The 10,601-nt window shown below is 37.3% G+C and overlaps 1 protein-coding gene across 1 annotated transcript in view; it reads left to right on the top strand.

The window, feature by feature from the left end:
• Positions 1 to 10,601, top strand: part of LOC107708633 (poly [ADP-ribose] polymerase 8-like) — a 53,086-nt gene that overhangs the window by 26,629 nt on the left and 15,856 nt on the right. The window contains exons 7-13 of the mRNA XM_016512912.1: positions 2,937 to 3,031; positions 4,927 to 4,987; positions 5,117 to 5,207; positions 6,885 to 6,951; positions 7,040 to 7,165; positions 8,594 to 9,176; positions 10,501 to 10,554. Coding sequence (XP_016368398.1) covers positions 2,937 to 3,031; positions 4,927 to 4,987; positions 5,117 to 5,207; positions 6,885 to 6,951; positions 7,040 to 7,165; positions 8,594 to 9,176; positions 10,501 to 10,554 — 1,077 coding nt within the window. The remainder of the gene's footprint in view (positions 1 to 2,936; positions 3,032 to 4,926; positions 4,988 to 5,116; positions 5,208 to 6,884; positions 6,952 to 7,039; positions 7,166 to 8,593; positions 9,177 to 10,500; positions 10,555 to 10,601) is intronic.

Genomic DNA, 10,601 nt, shown 5'->3' with positions numbered 1-10,601 from the left:
ATGCTGTTTTGTTCATAATTGTTTATGCAATTTACGAAATTATATTTGATTTATATGAGTTAATTTAGACGTAATGCAAGTTTATTTTATAGACAGTTATTTCCTTGCGTTGACAATTTAAATGCGCTGCATTATTTTGCTCATTGGGCCCTCCTGTGGCCTCGGGAGACCAGCCAAAAGTTTCCTTAAGACCTATTTCATCTGTATATAAAACATTCGAAATTAGCCATTTAATTTTTATTGTGTTTGACTGTTAAAACAAATATTTGTTGTTTGTCTCAATAAATTGGGTTAAGTTAAAAATACAGTGGTTAAATTAAAAAAAAAATTATATTGCTCTTTGTTTTAAAAAAGGTTATAAAAATCAATCAAGTCAATAATTATCGATACCGAATGATATGAAACATTATATCGTTGATATATTTTTTTAGCTATATCGCCCAACCCTACACTATATACATACATTCTGAAATTGAAAAGTAAAAACAAAATTAAAGGGGGTTGAGGGGAATACCGGCACTTATTTTTTACCATTTCAAGCACTGAAAAAGACTGAACTTCATTCATCATTTACATCGACAAAACCGTGATTAATGTACATAACAATGTAATATTTATTTCCTTTTTATGTATTTTTTCTGTATATATTTATAGTTTTTCCCTAGCAAATTAGTGCCACTAGTGTCACCAAATGGAACTGCAGACCTGACTGATTCAGAGTAAATAATCACAATTTTTCTAGCTCAGTCTTCCAAACAGATAGTCCCGTCCCAAACTAATTCTCAAACTGGTTGAGCCAGTGTTGCTGTGATGGGCAAGTCTAGAAGCTCAAACAAACAGATTAATGTTTTTTTTAATGGAAATACGAATGACTGACTTATGATGTGTTATTTTTTATGAGTTATTAAACTGGATTAGAAGAAAGTACTTAAAAATCTAAAAAAAAACAAACCTTTAGTTAAATAAATAATTCTTTTTTTAAGTTACTCAGTTAAGGATATAAAATCAAAATCTGTGATTCATATTTTGCCTGTTCAAATTCACCTTTCCTGTTAACTTCTTGCAGCAATTATTACTGACTAGGTTTGTATAAATATAATGATTACCCTTGGATCTCTTGAGGAAAATCTCTGTCTCTGCCTCCTTCTAAAACACGACATATCTGTGCCTTTTAATCTGCTTAGTGATACATTAGAAAAAGGATCAAGGAAAATAAAATCAATCAATGATAAAATCAAACAGTCTGAAGGTGCTGGTATGGCAAATTAACTTTCACAAGAAAGCCAGGTAGTTTGTTTTAGACACAGAGTTGAGTTCTGACTACAGATTACTCTATTATAAGATCAGTCTCTTTAGACTAAGGGTTTTTTTCTACTCGCCCGCCGGGGCACTGGTTCAATTTTTCCTTGCCCTGCCAAAATTTTCATTGGCCCTGCCACAAAAAAAAAAAAAAGTTAATCCCATGTAACCTTGAATTCTAATAAATACAAAATTTCACAATTATTAATTCCAATTTCAATACCACTGCAAAAACTACTAGCCTAACAAATGTAAGGTTCAAACATTAAAGACAAGTGAATACTTAGTAATAAAATAAGAACAAATTAGAAGCAACAACACAAATAAATACAATAGAACAAAAATACAAATTAAATAGTGCTTAAATATTTTTCATGTAGGTCTAACAGTAGTATTCAGGTACAGAAAATTAATAATTAAATTTAGAATAACATTGCATAGTCTTCACATTATAAATTAGATATAGATTAGTCCTAGTTAAAGCTACAAAAGTTATTTAGCTTAGAGCAGTGAGTGAATTTATCTGTCTGTTGTTGTTTAATTAACATTAATGACACAGACAGGTTAGGGTGCTGTCAATACACATCCAATTTCTTTTTTGACTGTTGGCTTTGTTACGACCCATGGCTCAAGGGAAGCAACAAACAAAAGACACACGCGAACCAAACGGTTAGCTTTGAATATAATTTATTCAAAAGCTACAGTCACAAAAAAAAGTAAAGAACACCATAAAGAAAACAACTATGTATTGGAAACATCAGTAGTGCCAATGTGTAATGGGAAATGTATGGATGTAGGGAGATGTAGTGTACTGCGGTGTTGGGGTGCAAGAACAAACACAAGCCAAACAAGTCACAAAACCAAATATCCAAAACCGGATCCCCCCCCCTGGCTCAAGCGGAGGCCTCTTTTAAAGAGAGCGTCTGATAAAGAGCAGGTGTCTCAAACGACGGCCAATCAAGGTAGTCTGTGGACTCCTACAGCCATTCCACGAACAAACGACAGGGGTCGTCACAGCTTTCACTTAAGACAACCAATAGTGTTACTCACTTGGGATATTCGCCAAGACAGCAATAAGTAAACTTTTCATAATTTTGTATGTATTAGTCTGTTCAATTGAAAGAAAACACACAGAAAACAGTGCATGAGTACAGCATTCCAGTTCTCCTTCATGTCTTCTTGCACTTAAAGAGTTTAAAATCACTCGAATGTTTAAATTGGAAGGGAATAAAAACAAGTGCAAATGATAAACTTTTGTGATGACACAGCATCGACCTGATTGGGCCAGTGACAAATCTGTCAACCATCCTGAGCGTCTTTAACGCTGGCCCCGGGCCATTGGGCAGTCCTTATTGTCGAGCCCTGAAAGTGTATGATGTATATTAATTGTTAAAAGAGTGCAGAGCCATCAACAGGTTAAAAAGAACATGATTAATGTCTGGAAGCTTGTTTGAAGTGCTCTGGATCATATACTGATTAAAAGCTCATTGTTTAGCCAATAAAATGCACCTCTGAAGCCTCAATCATGAGCGGAGAAGTGCTTGATCAACTGTCCCTGTGTTTCTTGATTTTTTAATGACTTTTTGAGCTGGTGCTCCTGTTTATCAACCCTTTGACCTGTTTGTTTGTGCGGGCAGGTAAGTTATGATGGAGAGCTTCACAAACACCCCCAGCTGGAGGCTGATTTGGCAGCCGTGAGGGACTTATATGGCCATCATGCAGTATCTCTCAGGTATCTGACCATTCATTTTCTTGTTGATGATGCGAGAATATTTTTTATTTTTTATTTTTAATTAAAAAATAACTTTTGCCAATTAAACTTTTTTTTTTCCCACACATAAATGTAAAACATTCAGTATAAAGTAGCTTTATGTCAGGAAAAGTGCAAACATTTCATCAGCTCAGAAAAAAGTTTTGAAATTGTGACTTCCTTCCTGAAATCCCCTACCACCAGAGAAGTGTTTTACGGGAAACGACACCTGGAGCAATCATTTAGTGTTCTGGCACTGTTAACCCACTCAAGGACATTCTCTGCCCGAGCCAGGTCCCATAACCCTCACATGGCCAGGGGTCTGTCATTTGGGCAAATGCTCTGTGATCAACTGAAGGATGGTCTGTGAGAGTCTGAGCAGTTTCAGTTTGATTACAGGCCTGTAATGGTGTGATGATTGCTGTTTTTTTTATGCTGACGGAGAGGCTTTCTTTGAGCTAATCTGCTCTGCAATCAGTGTTGGAGCGAATTTATAGCAAGAAATAACAAATTTGAAACTGCTGCTTTTAATAATGCTGTGGACAACAGCAAAAAATGTGTTTGTGCTGAATATCTAAGATGAAAAGAACTCATGACAGATTGTCAACAAGAACGCGATTCACCCCGCAAAATCTGGCAATCTGAATGGTGTTTCATGTGACGACAGCTATTAAAAGCTTCGTCCTTGAAAGTTTATCTTGTCAAGCTGCTTTTGATAACAGCAGACAGTCAAATGAAAGAACAGCATAAAAGACTATTCATAGCAGCAGAAGTGTGTGTTTTATATTCTCTCTAGTGTGTGATCTGTGTGATGCATTTGCCCTGAGTCATAGATGGAAGACTATTTTGAGTATTTATTCAGTGTTCTGCTTGAAAAATGGCATGGGTCGCTTTTGCTGCAGTCTCTATGAGTGGGTTCACTGGAGCCCCCTTTAATAATTCCAGGACATGTCCCAATAAAAGCTTTGGTTTGTTGGCTTTTGCCTATTCATTTAACTTGATTTAAATGAAAAAGCAAAACTGCTTTTAGAAATGATTCCTTGAAGTTGCTCAAAGTTGAAAATATGTAATTTTGTGTGTTTACATGTATCTGAACATGAGTGTGTGTTTATCGGCTGTATGTAAGCTGTTTCCCCTTGACAGATCAAAGGGGATTCTTATTTTCTCAAACCTTTTGCTTTTGAGACACAGCGGCTGCATTTGGGAGTGAGGTGTAACCATGGTAACAGTTAGCCCAGAGCAAGGCAACAAACTCATCACAATGGTTTAATGAGAAATAAATGCTTTGAGTAAAGCACAGCAACAGAGCTGGAGCGTCAAGCTGCATCCATTCAACATCACGTCTACCTGTGTACTCGAATAAGAATTAAAATATAACACAAGATTGATTTATTCTGGAATCTTTCTGATTAAAATTAGCATGCTTTCCTTTTCCCACTTACGTCATTAGGGCAGACAGGATGATATTTGATATTTTGTTAGCAAATTTGCATTCAGTCTCCTTCCACAGTTATTTGCTGATGGATAAAAACCAGTCCTGGCTTATTTTTCTTCCAAGCCATTTAAAATAGGGTACAAATGATAATTCATATAAACTTTAAAGCAGAATGTTTTGTAAGCCAGCTGTATGAACAAAGAGAACTGCTTCATCATGTCTAAATTTGTTGTGAATTCCCTTCGAATCCCTAAAAGCTTTGTTCTTGACTGTCAACAACAATATTCTGAGTAATATATTCTAGTAATTTTCTAGTCTTAATGAGTATATACTTTAAAAGCTGCTGTGAATAAAGAGTAATCACACTAGCAGGTTTTGTTGAAGATGGAATATCATAATCACCAAGTCTGGAATTGTATCTATTTTTTCCCCCAAAATGCAGGGAATATGGTGCAATTGATGATGTGGACATCGACCTACACATTGATGTCTCTTTCCTAGATGTAAGTGTTATTGTTCATTGTCTTATTTAAGATAAATGATGATGACCAGTTATTTATTTATTTTTTTCTTATTATTATTTTATGTGTGAGTTATGTTGTGTGAAACTGAAATGAAGCATTTGTTCATAGGAGGAGATTGCACTTGCCTGGGATGTGATCCGGAGTGAACCTGTTATTGTGCGGCTTCACTGCTCCCTCACACAATATCTGAATGGACCAGGTTAGTTCTCTCTCTCTCTTTCTCTCTCTCGCTTGCTTTTTCTCTCGCACACACATACACACACAAAAACAAACTTTCTGTAATAGAATATTAATTTTATAAACATCTGTAGCACTTAGTCAGGTTGGATGCCATATTGAATTTAACACGAATGAAAACGAGGCTGTGAGGTATAGACTTACAGTCTTAACAATGGCACACACTGCATAACGATCCTAGATCATGTATTTTTCACAACTCACATGGAGTTTTTGTCTGCTAAAAAGTATTTTAAAAAGTCTGTTAAACAACAGTACAATCCATTGAACGCACTGTATTTCTATCCCTCACAGCTTAATTTTCATTCCTGTCAAAACTTAAAGTCCCCATGAAATCAAAATTAAAGTTTTTTGGGTGTTAGTATCAATATGTTAGTCTTAAGGTTATCTATAAGGCAGTGTGCTCCAAAACAGTGACAAAATTCGCATTTAGAAGATACAAGCATTGAAAGCTTGCAGTTCGTCACTTCCGCCAAAACGGCTCAACGATTTTATTTTTTTTTTTGACGTCACATCGTACTTCAGCTTCTCATCAAACTTTGTCCAATCAAATGCTCTCTAGAATCCGAAGCGGCCGCCCCTACACTATAAAATAGACGCTGAAGCCGCGGCTGAAATCGGTCACTTGAATTAGTATTTTCTGTACAGTGAATGGCACGTAGTGCACTATATAGGGGACAGGGAACGATTCAAACAGTTTAAATATGCTTTCGATTGAGGAAAAAAAGAAGTCTGGTTTCGTGCTGTGTCACGCTAACCACCGCAGCGCACACACACTCTGCTCCGGTCCAGAGACACGATAGCACGGAGCGGATCACATGCGCGAGTCTGCACAGACCACAAAATGTATCGGAGCTATTTGAATTCTACACAGAATGCTATATTTTATAGCAATATGGATGAGATTGTGGCTGGCATACCCTGTCAAATGCGGCTTTACGGAGCTTAACTGCTCTAGCCCAAGCTGTGATATATTGGCTATTTTAAAAAGGGGCGGGGCTGCTTGATATGTCCCACCCTGTCTTCCTGTTTCAGTTAAAATGACGTCAACACAGAGAGTAACGCTGCGTGTTTCTAAGCATTTCGGGGGACCTTTAAATATGGCGCTATCCTGACTAAGGACTATTGTCATGATTCCCAACCAGTGGTTCATAGATTTTGATTGAACTTTGTTAAACGTATAAAACAGTTAACACCTCTATAAGAAAATCATGCAAATCATTTTCCTGACAACAGCATTAGACTAGTTTGGCCAACTTACCTTGTTAGATGTTTTTTCCCCCCATGTTACTTTTGCACAAAAGCAGTATGACTTGTTCTCGTCAGTGAGAGTTGTCTGAGTGTCCTTGCACTGAGCTCTCTCTGTTGATTGTAGATTTGTTCAGAATTACATGGCCACTTCAGTTCAGATTGCAGGAGAGAAGTTACTTGGACATGGCTGTAATGCCTTCTTTTGTTCTCTTGCCAAGATATTGCTTATCACAAGAGGCTCATATCAGAGTGACCTTCTGTTCCAGTGTTTTAAAAACCTCTGATGCGCTTTGATGGCTTAATCAAACGGCTGTAGCAAATGGTTACATTATGTGGTACTTTGTTTTGCAATACCTTTCTCATTGAGAATATCATGTCCTGTTTCCAGTTCCCACTGTCGATGCGTTTCAAGTGTCTTCAAAAGACAGATTTGGACTTGGACATCAGTTGAAAAAGTAAGAAACTACTGGAAAATGTTGTGTCCAGTGTTATATAGGGTTTTCTAGTGTCATTGAACTTCATGAGTGTGTTGTCTCTTGGCAGGATAATGCAAACCTTTGTCACACAGCAGTGGAAGTGTCAGAGCAAACATAAACTCAGCCCACACAGCAAAAAGCAAACAGATAAGAAGGTGAAGTCTCCCCTGCACATTTTTTCAACTCTACGCAGGTGAGAATAAAAGTCACTCAGCTACATCAGTGCTAGACTTTTAATCAGATACAGGCCAACCCTAGTCCTGAGTTTTATATCCCCCTTTGTAGCTCTTTTAAACCCAAGACAATTGGTTGCTTCTGGTGAATGTTAACATGTTTAATTAACCTCACACATTAAAATGCTTAACTCTTTCTAGAACTTATTTCTGTTCTTACTTATTGCTGTTTCTGCTTTGTGTACATGCCATTACTTTGCCATTTCAGACACTGTTTGTTTTTTGCCCTCTGTTGTACTGGAGTAAATTTGTATGCCAATCAGCATATGTGACCCTGGACCACAAAACCAGTCTTAAGTTGCACGGGTATATTTTTAGTAATAGCCAAAAAAACATTGTATGGGTCAAAATTATAGATTTTTCTTTTATGCCCAAAATGATTAGGATATTAAGTAAAGACCATGTTCCATGAAGATATTTTGTAAATTTCCTACCGTAAATATATCAAAACTTAATTTTCGATTAGCAATATGCATTGCTAAGAACTTCATTTGGACAACTTTAAAGGCGATTTTCTCAATATTTAGATTTTTTTGCACCCTCAGATTCCAGATTTTTAAATAGTTGTATCTCGGCCAAATATTGTCCCATCCTAACAAACCATACATCAATGGAAAGCTTATTTATTCAGCTTTCAGATAAATCTCAGTTTTGAAAAATTGACCCTTATGACTGGTTTTGTGGTCCAGGGTCACATATTTGAGTAAATTTGGGGATCATTTCACATTTGGTGTGAATAGGCTAAACTTATGTCTTCAGGACCAGCATTTACTTTTAAGCTAACAAGTATGCCAGCTTCATGGTCTCTGTGTTTATTAGACCAGCTGGAGAGTCTGAGACATAAGAGCTGATACATTCTAATGAGTGGCCCTATGATGAGTCAGTGGTTGTTTATCAAACTGTTGGAACAGTAGACACAAATCTGATGTTTCATTGAATTGGAAAGACTCCAAGATGGAGAAGACCGGACTGTAATTTTGATGAAATTGACTAAGAATGTAGCCATGGGTTTGGCAGTTTAAAATCATAAAGAGTAAATCTTACCTGAATGTCTTAACCTGTGTGTGTGTGTGTGTGTGTGTTTTTAAATGAATAATAAAATTATGCAGAAATGAAAGATGCAGAAAAATGGTAAAGCAGTTTGTCAACAATGCTTAATGCTTTGTATCTCATTAACTCCAACACAACCTACTGTAATTCATTAGTGCAAGAAACGCACATCCCCACTGCGAACTATGCAGACCTCAACATGAAAAATGAAATGGTGTAAATCAGCCAATGAAGCATTCTGAAATGTGCAGAATTTGCACAAGCGTAATTGCACAACATCTTTCTGTGTTCCTTAATTCACGTTGTTTGATTAATGTGCTGTGCTTGTGCAAACTCAGATCCCCCAGCTACCCTCCTCCTGGCTGTGTGAAGAGCAAAAAGAAGCTCAAACCTGAGCAGGATGGCGTGTCAAAGTCCCACCGTCTGTTACGGCGAACATGCTCAAGCACGGTGAAGCCAGAAATGGACGGCTGTGTCAGCAAGTCGCACAAGCTTCTGGGCCACTCTCTCTCCAGCGACCCGCGGATGGAGCAACATCAGCCCCTCAAGCAGCCCCACCAGCTGCTGCCGAGGCCCTGCTCGACTGCTGTTAAACCGGAGGACTGCCCGCCGCTGCGGCCTCATAAACTGTCGCCGCGGTCGAGCATGGCAGAGCCTCGCTGCGAACACGCTGCTGGCAGTAGCGATGGCGATGCTTTGAAGCCCCACCGGCTCCTGGGCCGCTCCTGCTCAGGCAGTGTGCGGACTGAAGAGCTGGATGGCCTGAAGCACCACCATCGTCTGCTCAGCAGGTCCTACTCCAGCAGCACCAAGATGGGCAAAAGTGACATCTTTAAAGAGCCTGTCACTGAGAGCAGACGCCTCTCCCTTACCTCAGGGCTAATTGGCATCCTGGCCCCATCACTCTCTTCCACACCTCAGGTAAGGATTGCGTTGGGATTGCGTTGTATGCAAATACTTCCTTGAGATTACATAATAAATTAGGATTTGCCTAATTTGATTGGCTGTTTGGTTTGGCTTTGGTCAGTGACACCTGATCGAGTGTGGTGCAGTGAGATCCAGGCAGATGAAGTCTTTCAATAAATTTGTATTTTATTTGAATATAAAATCATAAATGATAACAATAACAGAAGATGGTAATAATGAAAAAATTTAAATGAAAGAAAAAGATTAAAAGAACACGACATTCAAATAGAGTATATTCTACTAAAATTTCTAAAAGAGTAATCTGAGTATCTAAGCATCTGAGTATAATAATCCTTGTAGAAGAAAAGAGACAAAGGCCTTTGCAGCATGTGCTATATATATACACACACAGGAGAACTTACATCCTCTTACAATATCACCAGATGTTTATGTCTGACTCATAAATGTCAAAGGAATTTATCCATTGTGTCATTATCTACGTATTGTCAAATATTTCCCCCACCTAAGTTGAATTAAGTTCAGGACTAGGTCACATTGACATGACCTGTTAAAATGCAGTAGGTCAGATAAAAATAGAGCTATGTGTTGTGATTTTACACCCTTCGAGCAGAAACAGCAGAGTTAAGCAATCTTCAAATATCATCTTGCAAATACCAGCTCTTGGAAAGAACATTTAGTACCACAGAAAGCAAATTCAGAGAACATTCTTCATATAAAAATATTTAAAAAAGGCGCTCAACATCTTACCAAAAACATCCTTTTACCATAACAAAATGTACCTTTTATATGTCAGACCAGAAAATATATCCTACGTCTACAGAATATGATTATAAATGGAATATATATGAAAAAAGAATAAATGAATAATCCTGAATATATACCTAACATAAAACAGTAATATGAATATAATGAAGAGTAACAACAAAAAGAACCATAAAGAATAACTCGTAATGAATATAATGTATAAATGATTATGGAAAATAAGAAAAGTATAACATCCTTGGAAATTTGCATACACCAGAGAGTTTTGGATATGAAAGCATTATTTAACAGAATTTATTTACTGCAAAAATAAGAGTAAGCAATTTCACAATTAATTGCTCCTACTAGGCAGAGATGAGAGAGTTTAACAGGTTGAGGACAGGGGGATTTATTTAAAAATTGTTCTTGCAGAGAGATAAATTCTGTAGTTAAAACATTTTGTCCCACTAGTGTAAATTTTGGCTTCAGGCATTGAAAACAACTTTGTGTGTTTGGTTTGCAAATTTGGTTTGGAATTTAAAGGGAGTTAAAACTTTTTTTCTGTTTTCTCGAGTAGCCAAACATCGGCGCCAAATCCATTCCAATCAGAGACAGAGGCTTCCTTGTTCAGGTAAAAAAAATAAAAATCTACATTTCCCCCTTTGCCTAAATTCATTA

This window comes from Sinocyclocheilus rhinocerous, unplaced genomic scaffold (assembly GCF_001515625.1).
Source record: "Sinocyclocheilus rhinocerous isolate Xijiao unplaced genomic scaffold, SAMN03320098_v1.1 scaffold1858, whole genome shotgun sequence".
Taxonomy (NCBI): domain Eukaryota; kingdom Metazoa; phylum Chordata; class Actinopteri; order Cypriniformes; family Cyprinidae; genus Sinocyclocheilus; species Sinocyclocheilus rhinocerous.
Note: the sequence above shows the minus strand (reverse complement) of the source record. Positions and strands in the feature narration are given on the sequence as shown.